Source organism: Protomyctophum bolini, assembly GCF_963924005.1.
Source record: "Protomyctophum bolini genome assembly, chromosome: 2".
In the NCBI taxonomy this organism is placed as follows: domain Eukaryota; kingdom Metazoa; phylum Chordata; class Actinopteri; order Myctophiformes; family Myctophidae; genus Protomyctophum; species Protomyctophum bolini.
This window is the reverse complement of record NC_137863.1, coordinates 28,554,880-28,571,082: the sequence shown is the minus strand read 5'-3', so window position 1 is coordinate 28,571,082 and position 16,203 is coordinate 28,554,880. Positions and strand designations below refer to the sequence as shown.

General features: G+C 44.1%; 1 protein-coding gene across 1 annotated transcript in view; it reads right to left on the bottom strand.

The window, feature by feature from the left end:
- wnk2 (WNK lysine deficient protein kinase 2) overlaps positions 1-15,360 on the bottom strand; it is a 29,330-nt gene extending 13,970 nt beyond the window's left edge. Inside the window, exons 1-10 of the mRNA XM_080783227.1 lie at positions 14,502-15,360; positions 9,532-9,704; positions 9,196-9,416; positions 8,034-8,191; positions 7,541-7,629; positions 6,350-6,569; positions 4,414-4,684; positions 2,984-3,291; positions 1,869-2,834; positions 1,250-1,354 (exon numbers count right to left, since the gene is read on the bottom strand). Coding sequence (XP_080639353.1) covers positions 1,250-1,354; positions 1,869-2,834; positions 2,984-3,291; positions 4,414-4,684; positions 6,350-6,569; positions 7,541-7,629; positions 8,034-8,191; positions 9,196-9,416; positions 9,532-9,704; positions 14,502-15,194 — 3,204 coding nt within the window. The 5' untranslated portion in view covers positions 15,195-15,360. The remainder of the gene's footprint in view (positions 1-1,249; positions 1,355-1,868; positions 2,835-2,983; positions 3,292-4,413; positions 4,685-6,349; positions 6,570-7,540; positions 7,630-8,033; positions 8,192-9,195; positions 9,417-9,531; positions 9,705-14,501) is intronic.
- Between the last annotated feature and the right edge of the window lie 843 nt (positions 15,361-16,203).

The window sequence follows — 16,203 nt, the reverse complement described above, 5'->3', positions numbered from 1 at the left end:
TGCGTGCGTGCGTGCGTGAATGTGTTCTCAGCGAAGGGAATTGCTGGCTAATAAGTATCTCTGCAGTGTTGACTGCATTCAGCAGCTCGGTGGTGATGACTGAATGCCTACCATAAAAACAGCAGCAAGTCATTTTGGATTGCTTAACAGCCATTAAAGTATTTTGGTTTTGGCATAGAGCACTGACAGCCAAGCAGGACTGTGCTTATGCCCAGTCCAAAAATGCTGATAAATTCAAATAAACACTAAGGACCTCATTCACAACGAAAATGTACGCCCAGGTGTAAAGGAGATGCGTAATGATATCGTTTTTATCCGTCCGATCAAGCTGCGTCAATTTCTTGTGTTATTCAGGTGGTGTATCACTTCATTTGTGCGGATCGCCCGGTGAACCCTTTCCGCCCCTTTCCGAAGCGATTCGCCTGGTGTCGCCTGGTTTGATAGAACATCCACGGCCATTCCACACCATATAAGGCAACAGGAAATATCGAAATACGTCATCATAGCCTGCACAGATCAAGTTATACATTATTATTATTATTATTATCTACAAGCTCACAACGCGTTGCACTGTGAGTAGAAGGCTGCCGAGAGTGAGCAGCGCAATCGCGCATGCTAGAAATATCCTAATAAATAAATAAAAAGGTGTCAGGCTTGCGGGGGCAGTTTCTGTATAGGATCATAGGTTAACTTGACCAATATATGCCTCTAGAATGCATATAGGCATACAAGTGATACTCGGCTTTTATATTATATATCATATATATATCATTTTTTTATGTGCTGACCAATGTTGTGGACACATGCCTACATATTTTATCTGAGGTTTGGGAACTATTTATTGATTCAGCATGAAGACTAAAGCCTTCTAAATAAATATACGCAAGCCGTATGCCCTATACACCACCCTGGAGCAGACGTCGATATGTGCGGAGTTATCGACCAACCAACGTCAACGTCAAGTTCAGGGAGATGGCCATGAATTCCCACGTAATGTGGGAATCCTCGTAAATGCCTGTCCGCTCACGTTATGAGCGTAAACGCCGTTGTGAATGAGGTTCAAAATGTATACTCGATTTAGAGGCACAGACAGTCCAACTACATTGGTGTAGTTTTGCGAGGCTTCCGCAAGCCGGGCCACAAGAGCGTGTCGGCCAGGCTTCCATATTATCCTGTGCATAATTCTGCTGCACTGCTTGTATCTACAGTATATATCTGCTACCGGAGGCTGACGTAGTTGGATGCATACCTGCTCCTGGCTAGGCTGGGCCGCAAGCTGCATCTGTACAGCGGGGACCAGAGCTGGGAAGCTCTGCTGCACAGAGGGGGCCGGTGTCGCTGGAGCCGATATGGTCTGTCAACAGAGAAGAGACCTCAGAAGCAGTACAATATATGTTGACCACAGTAACTCTGGCATCCCTGTTTTGCAAATGCTTAAAAAATAAGTCTTATTATACTATAACTTTATGCAACCAAGTTTTTGTATTTTATGGGTAATCATCAGCAGAAAACAGAAGGCAGATAGTGATTCACTTATAGCAGTTGGCAGGGTTATCTAACGAAGTTGAAATATTAACCCCCAACCTACAAATCATGTACAGCATTACTATTTTGTGCTATTAGACAGTAGCATAAGTAACCTATGCTCAGTTTTACACCCATCAAAGCCAGAGATTCCTAGAGAAAAATGGGAAAATCTTGATTGTGGTTTAAGCAAGGGCAGAGTTCTGCTGCGTTGATTTTGTTCTCATCATTCAAGATGCAGAAGAAGCGGAGCAAAGCATTTGGCAGAGCCAGAAGAGGAAACCACCCCAGGCCCCTGAAGGTGCAACAGGCTCCCCGGGCAAAGGCTCCCGTCTCTAACCTACCATTGGACCTGGTCTGTCCTCCATGCCATGTAGGCATAACGGCAGTTTGCTGTCCAGGCGGGGGCTAAACAAGAGCGGCAGACTTCGACTCTGCTCGGTGCGCTCGAGCGCAGAGGGGGCGAACCTGCCGACCTCCCAGTTGAGGTGTGTTGGGTGATGCGCTTCCCTTTCAGGGGAGTTGAGCGGACTCGTCCTGCGGCTTACAATGTGGTGGAGGCATTGGTCAAGAAGAGCGAGGTCCCCGCTGCCATAACACAGACCCCTTGGGGACAAGGGGTCCCCGCTGCCATAACACAGACCCCTTGGGGACAAGGGGTCCCCGCTGCCATAACACAGACCCCTTGGGGACAAGGCGAGGGGAGACAGTGGGGCAGGATGTGGCGGTGAGGTCACCATTGGGGGAAAAGACACTGGACTGGTTAATACTAAGGGAGAGGGTGGAGCCCTAAGGGATTTATAGATTGGAGAAGGCTGTGATGCCAGGGGAAGAGGGGGCATGTGTTTGTGTCCCAGAGAACCACCAGCATTAGTCCTGTCCCTCAGCAGGAGAGATGTACAGGCCTTGCAATGGTGGCGGGGCTGGGTGCCAAGTAGAGGGCTCAGACGCAGCTCTGACGGGCGTTTTAAGGGCAGGGAAAGGTGACCTGCGTTGGAATGACTTGCTAAATCATGATAGGAATGATGATGTGGATTATTGTGAGAGGACAAGAGAGGACGTTGGGGGAAATTATAATCTAGATTGTGAGTTCGACGCACAGAGCTGTCGTAGCCACCTATGCACCCTGGTGGAGACAGGTCCTGCTTGGAATAACTAATTGACTGAGGGTTCATGTTCGTAGTGAGAGAGTGGGTTCTACACCGCTGCATCTCAACCAAGGAGGCGCTTTCATGCCTTAAGCACCCCGAGCTCTCGGTGACGAGAGAGGCTGCCTGAGATACAAGATATAAGGGCTCACTGGAGTGTCGCTGCTTGGGTACAATTTTGTTGAAAGGAAAAAATATAAACATTGTGTTATTTTACAACATTTCTGACAGACAATATGGCAAACAATGCGGGAGATTAATGGAGAAAATGTGACAATGAGAGAATAACATGCTACTGAGCAGTCACTCACTGTTTGAGACACGTACGGACCCTGGAGTAGATGTGCTGCAGGCTGTTGATAGGATCCCTGTTGTAGTCGACTGTTGGTTTGCTGGTACGCTCCCTGGTGCGGTTGTGTGGACGCTATTGAGTAGTTTTCTTGTGAAAGCTGTTCCGTGGGTTGCTGGTACAACCCTGGGGGTAGCTGATGTTGGGGCTGAGTGGGAGGACTGTACATAATCTGAGCTGTGGAAATGGGCTCCGGAAGTGACTGGTAGGTGGCACTCAGCAGACCATTGAGATCGTCTGTCTGCAGGGCAGACCCCACTCCACCGTCAGCTGGAATGACAAGGAATAGAGCGGGTGAATTAACCCACATGCCTTCAATTAGGCAGAGCAGAGGGGAGATTAAGGAATGTGGATTATGGCCTCGTTACAATTCAGAAACTGGATCATGAGTCATGACTCATACTGCAGCTGACTCATTGGTGTGATTCCCAATCTTACCCCATTAAAACTGGGAAAGCATCTGCGTCATTTTATACTTTTGTGACAAATCTTTGAATATAAATTTTAAAGTGAACATTTTTAACTCTCTTTGCTTCTGGGGTTCCTGGGACAAAATATTTTGAGATGGGGGTCTGCGGCCAAATACATATAATTTTAGGGGTCCTTGACATGAAAAGGTTTGAGTACCTATACATATAGCGTTTTTGAGACAAGACTGTGTTTGAAACACACACAGATCTGATCCATGATTCCAATAACTGTACATTATGGAGTACCAGTAAGACGCCTTAATATAGGTGACGGGCGACCGAAGGAGCACCTGGACATGTAAATTGGTGCGCACAGCGGGGGGGGGGGGGGGGGGGGTAAGGACGTTTCTACTCTGCCACAATGTTATGTTGCCCACACTGCAAAAGTTACAAAGATGCTAAGCTACACAGAGTCACAGACACTGTATTTGTACTAGTAGTCGTTAAGCAGCAGGAGGGCGTTTGTTAGCAACTCAACCACTGAAACCAAAACAAACGTCCAAGTCCAACACAGATAAAATTAATTACTCACCTACTGCTGCAGGTTCCATGTTTAAGTAATTCCAGCTGTTGTTGAAGTGACAGTTGCATGTTGCACAAACCAACTATTTTCTAAGAACAATATTGATGTAACTAAGAGATTTGACGAGTTAGCTATATTTTATATACAGAGATTTAGAAGGAATAAGCTAAATTGTGAGGCGACATTTCCTTGTTTAATGCACTGCAGCACTCTGCTGTTTCTCCGTAGCAGTTCAGACTTAGTTTATGTAGTGGGCGGTGGCTTGTGTGTGTGTGTGTGTGTGTGTGTGTGTGTGAGAGTGAGTGAACGGGAGCCTGTGACAGGCTTGAGTTAGCGTTACAGCATCAATGCACGTTTGCATAGTAAGTGTGCGACCTTCAGTCACAAACAGGCTCTCACATGTGGTAATCGTGGTGACTGGCAGGGTGCTCAGCATGGTACACTGCTCGGCCTCCATCTCCTCACTGTCTGCCATGGCCAGGGTGACTCCCTGTGGTATTCCTGTGCCACTGGGCACCTGCAGAAGGTTCTGCTGGGTGCTCTTCACAGGCACCTCCCTTTCTCCTGACGGGAATGTCCGCTTCCGCCTCCATTTAATGATAGCCACGCGGTCTCGGATGGACTTCCCGACTATCTTCATATCACTGTCCAGGAAAAAGCCGGAGTCCACCTGCAGGACACACGTGGGAGATGTTCAGTATAGCATGAACTACGCTAGACAACTGAAAAGCAAGTAGATCATACAGCACATCAGTGAGTTTACTTGATTCCAGTGCACACACCACTAAAGATTACAGTTTCCTAGAGGTTTTATTTAAGTCTGATGATAATTGGGTCAGTGACTCTCATAATCCACAAAGTTACATATTGTTGCTGTCAGACAGAATCACAGAAACCTGCATGTTTAAAAAAGACCCTAAAAGAAATTCATGCCCTATGTTATGCTTATGAGCATTTGTGCCTGTCGTAGACATGCGCAGAGCAAGTTCAGTCAGGGAACCTCAGTCAGCGCGCCGGCTGTTAATTGGGCCACCGCAGCATCATCCGCATGATGCACTTAGCCAATCACAGCTCACCCCATCTCTCATACCGGCTACTTGAACCAGAGGTTTGCATTCCTCTGCCTTCTTGCTTGCCCACTGCTGGTGTATCAGCGTGCTGCTGTCATACATCCTTTGCCGTCTTGCTGGCTGCGCTCAATTCTGCTTGCTGCTTTCTATTGTATACTCTACGCTGCGGTATACAAGTGCGCACCCACCTCCACCCCAGCTACCACCTGTCATTTTGGATCTACTGTTTTAGGTACGGGGGGATTCAGAGTCCCTATGGTCGGGACTGATGCGCTTGATCCTGAGTACCTAAAAAGCAGATCCAATACATCGCCAAACCATAATAAATATATTGCATTGATTTCTTATATTCAATAAATATATATATTACATCCTCCTTGAGTTGTCTGACTGAACTGAGTGTGGTATGACATTGTCATGAACAAGTAGTGAACATTGCTCACAACATGCAATTTATATAATGTGACCACTGAAGATTCCTACGTCATCAGTCATCTAATCAAAGGGGCCAACTGTAGTCTGTGTGGGGCAGCAGTGGCTCATTAGGTAGAGCATGTTAGTGTCATGTCCTTGAGCAAGACACTGAACCCCTAACTGCTCCTGATGAGTAGGGTTGGTGCCTTGCATGGTTTCTTCAGCAATCGGAGGGTGAATGTAGCCTACATGCACGTTATAAAGTGCTTTGGATAAAGGCACTATAAGTGCACCATTTACCATACAGAGATGGCTGTGATACCATGAGAAGGACAAGTTAAGCCTGATGTATACTTAGTTGTGTGGCGGTGACTCATACCAAATATAGCCTATCTACAGGCTGAGTGGTTGTAGATCAGCTATTTTCGGTGTGCAACACACCGCACAAGCAAGTATAAATCAGACATTACTTTTATTATCCTAGCCAGCTGCTATGGAAATGGTAGAACATAGCGTGCAGCAAGGCAGTCTGTCCAGCACAGCAAAAGCCAAGGTCACCAGAGAACAGTGTGGAGAACAGAGCATCTATTCATTGAGAGTTGAGACGCAAACAAAATCTGAAAAGTCCATGATTCATAATCTAGCTCATTTAGATTCACCAATTACAAATAAGAAATGGCACATCCATAGTTTAATAGTTTGTAATGGTACTGTAATTTAAATGAAAACTGTTGGACTTCAGTGCACTTTGCTTTACATTTGACTGATACTGATATAATACATATGACTGTGTATGTATAATAATTAAAACAACAACAATATTTGTACAATTAATGTCTCTCCTTGTGTACCATTTCTTGAGCTACGATCTCTGGAACCTCCTTCTCTATGTCAAAGGCGAACTCAATGGCCCCGGTATCCTTGTACTTTCCCTTCAGCTTTTTAGGATCTTCAACCCATAGCTTCAGAGCTATGGACGATTTATTCCCATCATCCTCTTCGGCCAGCTCCACCCTCACACCGGTGTCCTCTGCAAAGTAGGCATGGTTCAGGAGCTCCTTGATGGTGTACCTGCAGAAGATACACAAGCACACAATGGGGGATACGCTGCTGAACAGTACAAAGAGTACAGTGTCAGTAAAATAATTATGCCAACATACAGAACCATCAACAGTAGCAGAGCCAAATACTGGCACAAACGTCATACTTCTGTAACACAGAAACATAAACAACTAGATAAAGTGCCCCTCTGGTCACCGGTCTCCACCAAGGTTGTGGCCTCCTGGTGGCGCTATAATAGGCCAATGTGAAAAGGGTGCCATTTCTTCTTACACCTTGGATGGCAATTGGATGATTTGAGGTGTTTTGTTCCAAAAATGTGTTTTGCAAAAATCCACCTGTTGGTGTCGCTATAACAGGCCAATGTGAAAAGGGTGGGATATATTCCTCAGCCTAGTAGGAAAGTGTGTGAAAGATTTCACGTAAATTGTACGCTGCGTTCATGATTTGAGGCGTTTTGTTCAAAACGGGCCAATCCTGCAAACTTTGAAAGCCAATGTTATAGCCAATTAGGATGGAATATGAAATATCGGACAGATCCAAGTTTTGGACAGAATCTGAGTATTAGCAAAAAAGTCGGCCTCCTGATGGCGCTATAACAGGCCGTTCTGGAAAATTTGGGGCAGAGGTTCATTGTTGGCTTCCAGGGAGTGCGTATGCAAAAAGTTTCATATTAGCCGATAACACACGGACGGACGGACACACACGGACGGACACACGGACAAAACATACTCTCTCCCCATGCCTTCGGCCTGGTGTAGACAACAATGGAAACTCTCTTGTCAGGGGCAACCTCTGTCTAAATACGAGTAAATAAGAGGCCCCTGACCTTTAAAACTTGATTTATGCTATGGCAACAAGATGTCGTGACACTTTTTTCATTTGAAAATATACATCTCCATCATACGACACTTTCGAGGCAAAAGTCTGGCCTGGGGATATGACTGTCTCCAAGACGCAGTTATAGGGCCTGATCCACTCACCTTTCCTCCCGTTTGTGACATATACACTCGCCAATGGTTTCCTTAATCTCTGGGTCGCTAACTTTACAGAAACTGGCAGGTTTCACTCCCTGGAGATGAAAGGCAAAAAAAATAACAAGCTACAAATGAAAACGGGTGAAAACAGCCACCCTCAGCTTGTGACCTGCATTCCTTGTTAAAGAAACAGCATTGTTTTGTGGTAAGACAAACTGATAAGGACAGACTTCCCATACAGTGCTGTTTATATTACTTGCAAAGATCTCCAGAACAATGACAATATTGTGCTACGAGGGAGTCTCTATGATAAATGCTGGGTTTAAATAAATGATCTTGTCTGCCGTAGTCTTATACACCAATAGTTAAAATGCACTTGCTTGTATAGTGTGATAATTTATACAAAAGTAATCATACAAAACGACGAATGCATGCTGAAGAACATTTGATATTTGAGACATTTGCATGGCCCCCAGGCCAGTAACTGTAATGCACTCACGCTGGTGACTTTGCGGTAGATCTGAGCAGCATTTTGACACTCCGAATAGGGATACTCTGAGGTCGCCATCTCAAGCATGCACATCCCAAAGGCATAGACATCCACTGCCTCATCGTAGTGCTCCTCGTACATCTCTGGAGCCATGAACTCTGGGGTGCCTGCATGGGGAATAGTCAACAGAGGATCACATTATGCCAGTGGGTGTCAAACTTTTTCATTTCACTGACACAGACCACCATAACTCTCAGAGTTTCAGACCTCTAAGGGTCCATTTGGAACTCCCTCAAAGAACCCTGGGCCTGAGGGTCCCTGCCCTGGACCAGTTGGAGAACCTTACCACTGCATTAGCTCTGGTCCATGCTTAATTCTGCCTTGCATTAAGGCTATGGGACCGATGGCTTCTAGCTCTCAAATGAAACACAGACCAGCCTCTCCTCTGTAGTGAAAATCTAAAGAACGTTTTACCTACTCACCAATACAAAGACATTGTATATTATTGCATTTTATATGTGTGGTGGTGGGCTCAGGGTGCATCCACTAAGGAAAGTAAGCTTTCTTTTTTTTTGTGGCTTTTGCCTTTATTAGTAGGCTGACAGGAAATGTGGAGAGAGATGGGGGGAAGACATGCAGTAAAGGCCATCAGGATCGGGAGTCGAACCCGCGGCACACTGCCAGACTGGATTACCAGCCACGGTGCCTGGACCACTGAGCCATGGCCCAGGCCCGGAAAGTCGGCTTTCTAATGACACAACCCGTCTTAGTATTGGTGAGTAGGTAAAACGTTCTTTAGGTTTTCACTACAGAGGAGAGCCTGGTCTGCGTTTCATTTGAGAGCTAGAAGCCATCGGTCCCATAGCCTTAATGCAAGGCAGAATTAAGCATTAGGGCTATGGACCAGAGTTACCACTGCATTATATAGTCATAAATGATTATGAAGATTCAAACACAGATAGTAGCAGAGGCAATTGATTTTGGAGTCAGTGCTTGGTAATGTTTAAAAACCCAAGACAGAAATAATGGTCATTGGTGTAATCATGAACCCAGAGTCAGAACTAAATGTGCAGAAGCATTATTCCGTTTTCAAATGTATACAGTGTAAACAAGCATCACATTGTTCACATTCTAACCACAAATAGATCAGATTACCAACCGATAAACTAACCAATGACACTTTTAGCGAAGGAGGTCCTCTTTAGCGTGGCCAGTCCCAGATCTCCTATTTTCACAGAACCTGTTGGGCCTGTGATGAAGATATTGTCACACTTCAGGTCTCTGTGGATGATTGGTGGCGTCCTCGTGTGGAGGAAGTGAAGGCCTTTTAGAATCTGTCTGCACCAGCTTCTAAGAACCTTTGGCTTCATCACCTTAAAGCGCTTCAGATACCTGTTAGGAAGACAGAAGGTCAACACAACCTCTTGAGAATCACCATGGTTTCATCATGTGGTATGTTTGCTTTGACTAAAGATGTCCTGTAACACAGATGCAAATGTTGACTCACGTCTTTAGTGTCCCTGAGGTCATCAGCTCTGTCACCAAAACAATACACTTCTTCCCTTTCACTGGTGATTCCCAGAAGTCATAAAAGCGCACAATGTTGGGATGCTGGAGGGCCTTCAACATTTCCGCCTCTTCTTTGAACCTTTGTCTTTCTGCTTTAGACAATTTTCGTTCCTGTGGAAGTGGGGGGTAAATGTATTTAGCACAAACACTCATCTCAGAGCTTTACAGAAGAGATGCTAGGGCAATCTGTTCAAGTTTAACAAGAGGGTTTGTAGTGGGAGTATTCGTTAATGCTTTCTCATAGGGATGTGCATGTGCATGACTGCCAAAATCAAAGTTGATTATTCTACTGCTATAAATAACAATATACTTTTTTTGTTTTGTTTTTTGTAATCTTTTTTGAGGGGGATATTATTTGGAAAGTTTGTTTTGGCAAGTATTTTTTTCATTAACTGACAAATATGACACATTTTCATCATCCTATGTTATAATAACAGAAATGCATTGGCCTATCAACTGGTTTTCAGATATTATTGAAACTAAACAATTAAGAAAACAAAAGCTTCAACAGTGAATTTATTCTTGTATTTGCTACTAAGCCTAGCCTTGCAACAAACCAAAAAAAGCATAGTTAAATAGGAAAATTATATTGTTTAATAATCAATCTTTATCAAAAACGAATATTCGATTATTCTGACCCATCCATACTTTCTCACAATGTTTCTCTTCTCGAACCACATGAATCCTAGCACCCTATTGTGGGCATTCCATGGTAGAAGAAATACAGTATATTTTCGGTGAGAGAGATGTAACTCGCACTTGTAAGTCTATTTAAGAACGTCTACTAAATTCTAAAAAGTGTGTCAGTTTCACTGGCCTCCAACTAACAGTCCACCATGCTCTTAATTGTAACGATGAGCCCATGTGTTGCAGAGGTAGAGCTCTGTCAGACCTGCCTGTCACTGTACTGTATGTTTGGAGTGACTACAAACAAACGTGGTATTTTGAGTGAGTGAAGGATAGGGGCCTCTGTACTTATCTTCTACCTGCACTATAACACCCAGGGTTCCATTTTTAAAAGATAAAACTGAGGGGAGGACATTTTCCTAACCTATATACTTTGTTGTATGACAAATAGACGCTTTGTGAGCTAGGTCTGTAATTATTTATACAAAGAATTTACACATTTTGAAATGTTGCTGAAAATATGGATGTCAGGGTTAATGAAACGTTGTTTTATATCAAATTGTTCGATTGTGATGTTATCAAACGTATCAGACAGATTACATTTCCTAAAAATGAAATGCATGTTCTGAATTCAGTCTGACCAGAAGGTCAAACATATCCCCACTACCGGGCATGACTAGAAGGGCGAAAAAAGCAGAGGTATCAAAAGCAGAGGTCTGGTCCCCCGGGAAAATCAATCCCTGGTAAAACATTTGTGTGACATAACATTTTCAGAAAGAAAGGGAATAAATGTGATGGTTGTAGGTTGTAGAAAATGAACAATAAACACCATTATCAACAAAGGGAAAAGGAACAAGGTGGTGAAAATTACAGAAAGATCATCATAACATGGATATTTCCATGATCTAGTATGTTATATTGTGTCATGTTATATCAACAATATTATTTAATTTTATTTGCTATAGACTTGTCATAAAATCATGAATTGGGACTGTAAGTCTTCCCTCTCTGGGTGTACGGTCTGGATGAATGTGCACATGCTGGATCAATATTTTTGCCCCCACCTTCCCTGAACTGTTGTATAAATAGTAGAACAGCTGACATTTTTGTTTCTCTTTGGTCAGCTCGTCAGTTACGGCCCATAGGTCTGACACCAAGGAATGCCACTTAACCTCCTGATTTTGTATACATATATATATAATTTAAAAGTCAGTAATGAGTATATATGTACATTGATGTGCAGTGCATTGATTATTGAAGAATGATGCAGAGTCATGTTTCGATCACAGCCCATAGTGACCTATGCAGTGTATAGTATATTCGATCACAGCCCATAGTGACCTATGCAGTGTATAGTGATAGTATACGCTGCCTTCAGTGCCTTGCATCTTAGATTACGGGTAGTATTGCTAAGCATACACCATCACTCAATCTAACTACCACGACAATGCTTATTCTTCATCGAAGGTGGCTTTTATTTTATTAGGTGGCTTTTATTTGACTAACACTAACTGATGCTCCTATGCTAACTTGCTAAGAGGTGAGGTAAGAACACGAGGGAGATTGTGAGCTGACAGAAATCCTTATCCAACCAGGGTGTGGCATTTACGGTATAGCATCGGCTTCAACATGATCGCAAAATTAATAATAGTTAAGGCAACGAGGCAACAAAAGAAATTAACAGCATTGGTCTAATGGATTGGTTAGACTGTCCATGGACTGTAAGGAACTTGGTATTGTGCAGTGTATCAGATACTGTGTCTATTTCCTTTATCCTCAGCTGAACCCCCCCCTCCTTCATTCGCTCCTTTTCTTCTCCAACTATCTCTGCTGCAGAAGGCTTGCATCAGCACAATACACTCTCTCCAGTCACATCTGCTTGGTAATACCACAGGGGGATATATTCTCATTTAGTATTCCTAACAATACTGCCTAAGACAGTGCAAATAATATGTAAACCTGTCAAATAAAAAGGTCTACATTAAACTGATCCAAAGCATTCTCTGCAGCGACTGAATTTTGCAGTGTCATTCACTAATATCAAACACTACAAACAGCAGAGCAGATGTTTGAGCAGCATAATGTGCACAAAGTAGTCAAATTGACAATTTGCTCGCGACATCAGTCATCATCTTCTCTCTTGTAAATCCTAATTAACCCATCCACGTCCAGCTAAATCTTCAGTGGTAATTTAACTCTGAGTATTCAAATGTAACCAAACAGTCCCATAATACGCTTCCATTCCATTTGGTTAGCTACATGAGTTATGGATAAATGAACACAGGAATTTATTGTGTCCATTTTCTACATGACGTTACACTCATCTCACTTATCTAAACACAGTGATAAATACATGCACGCAGACAATAAATAAAGGCTGTATTTTCATTGTAGAGGGACTTTGGCACAGAGGCGATGGAGGGGAGGGTCTCACCTCAGGGATATAAAGGATCTCCTAGGAACCAAGCCCACAACAATTCAAGTTCTACTGCATCACAGTGCTAACCGCTACGGAACAGGAAATGTGCCAATCTTTAATTCTACCATTTGGCTGGTCTGAAACATTCTTCATTCTTATCTGTCTCAGTGTGTGACAATGATGTACTCTACTGTATTATTTGTGGGATGTGGGTTATGATTAGTGTTAGCCCCACCTAGAGCCATCTAATAGAGGAGTTGCGATATTGAGGGGGCAGAAAACAGCCCGGTCACGTGGTTCATGTACTCACGAGCCCATAGACTCCAATGCATTCCGTAAACTTCCGGTTATCCCCATGCTCAATAGAAGTCTATGTAGAAGAGCTGCCATTGGACTGGCCCCATGAAGTGAATGGAGTTTGCGTAACTCTGTCTTACTCTATGGCTCTGGCTTCACCCAACCCCGTGTGAGAGGTTTCGCCAACAAACACAATGCCATGCTATTCAAAGGTGACACCGAATTGTAGACATCTGGATTCTAGACGACAGAGTCAACAGTCAACAATCTTGAGGTGGTTGCAGTTTTAAGGTGCACTGTAGTTAATTTAAGTTGTTAAGTAAGCACAATGAAATAGCGGTTTAGGCTAGGCCTATGCCATCCCATGCTATATAATCATTTTCACAGCACAGAGTCAGCCATTTGCAGCAGAAGAACGGGTATAGAGGATCTGGGTTCAGAATTTTGCTGAAGGATGCTTTGGCAATAAATGACAAATGTGCTTCAGGGACTGACCCTGGCATATTTTGGTTACAGTAAGGGGCTAAGGGCCTTAACCCACAACTCCTATTTTTCACTAGTTAAATACCAGTATTTAAACAACCAACAACAACTACAACAACTACTACTTAACTAACTCCTGGGTTATGCTAGTCTGTATCACATGGGTAGAATGTCAGTGAGACTAAGCATTAAATTACCACAAGCACACAGATTATATAGTGAAATAATGAACTGCATGACTTGTGATTTCTCCGGAACATGCTGCTACACTTAAAACCAACAATCCCCAACTTTTTTTTAAACCAATTTGGTCAATTTGAATTTAGCAACCAAAAAGAATGCTGATTATTGTATGAGTATGTGAGTTTTAGCATTTATAGGGAGGATGGCTTTGCATGTTTGCAATACACGCATTTACCTTTAAAGAAATTCAACTAGGTCCTGCCCTCACAAGCTCAAAGTTATAGGAAACTGTTTCATCGCCTACCGTCTATAAAAGCATTTTAGCAAACAAGGAAATTTATAAAATGCAGTGGATATAACATTCAGTGGATTATGAGGGGAACGCTTTAAGGTTTGGATAGATAAAAACTAACAGTTCACTCCTTCCCTTCAGTTTCCATAACTTACTGTATTCTCACTCTCCCACAGGAAAAAAAAGTGTTTTGTTTGTTTAGTGTTGTGGTAACACTAACCCCCCACTGCAAAGAGGGCAAGTGTATGTTACCATGCTACTGACAATACGTGGACCAGCATAGATAGACCTACTCTGAAACGTCAGAGATATAGGCTATAGGGCCGCTAGTTCAGTTGTCTTGTGTATTATATGGCTTATTTTATTTGACTGACTGCACAGTCTGAATGCCATCAAAAAGTAGACATGTAGGCTATAGAGTCTGTGACAACTGGACAGTGTCCTTATCAACATATAATAGCATCTCCCCTCTGTCTTCATATAGTGTGTATAGGCTATAGGCCTTTGTGGATCAAGGCTACTGGCACTGGCTGTATGTATGAGGGTTGTATGCATGCATATCGGCATCCTGATGGACTTTGTATTAGTTTATTAGCATTTAACCCACCTGCAGTTCACACCATGCTACTTCGACCCACGTGTCGGTGTCAAGACCTTTATAGACAGTTTTAAAAGACCCTCTTCCGAGCTCAATGTCAAACTTGAGAAAGCGACCATCAGGGGAGGTGGACACCGCCTTCATCCCTGCCTCCTCCTCGTTCTCATCACTTCCAGCCTTCCCGGTGACATCAGACGACGGTTCATCCGTCTTGTGCTCTGTTTCTGTGCACCTGTCTTTCTCCTCATCCGCGCTCACGCTTTCCGTGGCGCTGTCTTTCTCTTTCAGATTCAGCCCCGCTTCGCTGTCCGTGCTCGAGTTCTCCCGAAAGACATCCCCGAGAGCCCGGGACCGGGTTCGATCCACGATTGTGCGCAGGTGAATGCTGACCACGGTGGGGCTGCTGCTATTATCGTTGACGCACTCTGGGCTGTCCATAGGTTGGTCATCCGCGTCCGAAAACCACAAACTTCGGCGGATAAACCGTCGCCGGACCATCCCTTGGTAATCACCCGAGGCGAAGGGTCCGGCGCTGGGATCACTGGCTCCTCGTAGGGTTGCATTTTCTATCATAATGTTATGATCTGCCCCGTTCTCATAGATAGGCCTGCATGCGCTCGCTTTGAGCTCTAGAATATTAGGTACCGATGAAAATGTGGATCCCAGTGGTGGATCTGAACCCGAGTCCTCTCCCGAATCCATCCCCCGTAAATGCTTAGACACTCACCGGTGACATTCTTCAGAGAAGACGATCAACATCCCCTCCCACAATAGGAGGAGAGCGTGTTGCCTACCTGCAACACTCACATGCGGTGACGCACTTTGCCAGCATGGATAGCAGGCCTTGTTAAGCATGCAGTCGCGCTGATTATTATGTTAAGGACATCTCAAATTACAAAACGTAACACCTTTTAGACGGGCACATGGGTCGTTCCTTGATCCCTGTTACGCGTCAATCCACTTGGCTGCAGCGCGCAGCGCGGTACTATTCAAGATGGTCTCGAATCGATGTCATTGCCACTTTAACCTATACGCCTATATGACACACTGTTTACTAGTAGGTTCCATGAGAATGTGATGCGTTTCGAAGACCAATCTGCAACCAGGATGTTTACTAATCCCTCATAACGTTGATCACGGGACTGCCAAATGCGCAGCTGCCATCCGATGTAAGCATTATTCCATCCAGTCTCTGGTGAATGTAAAAAAAGAAAAGAGAATCAACTCTGAGATGTGTGACCTCCATATTCCTGCATCGTTCTTTTAACTATAGCTTCAGCCTGTCTGCCTCTACTCAGTTGAGCGTTGTCCTGCTGCAATTGAAGCTTATCAGATTATTGTGCTCACTGCGGCACAGAGACTTCAGTGTGGACTCTGGATGAGGCTGAGCAGCACAGCCTGCACAGGGCATCTCTCCAATGTTGTCTTCCTCAAATCAAATGTCACTTATTCATAATATAAACCGAGACTGACAGAGCAGGAGGATCGTTTCAGCGCTCAGTGACAATACAGCCACGCCCATAGCAACGACACGTATCCAATAAGTGTGCACGTTTTCAGGCGGTACCCACTATCCTCAGTATCCTGGGTTGTCATGGGATAATTACCACCTGCTTTGTCCGCCCATAGCGTGACGCGGCGGAAGAGTGTGTCGGTAATGCAAATTGCATTATGCACTTGTACGCTGAAACTGAATTTCAAGATGATGATG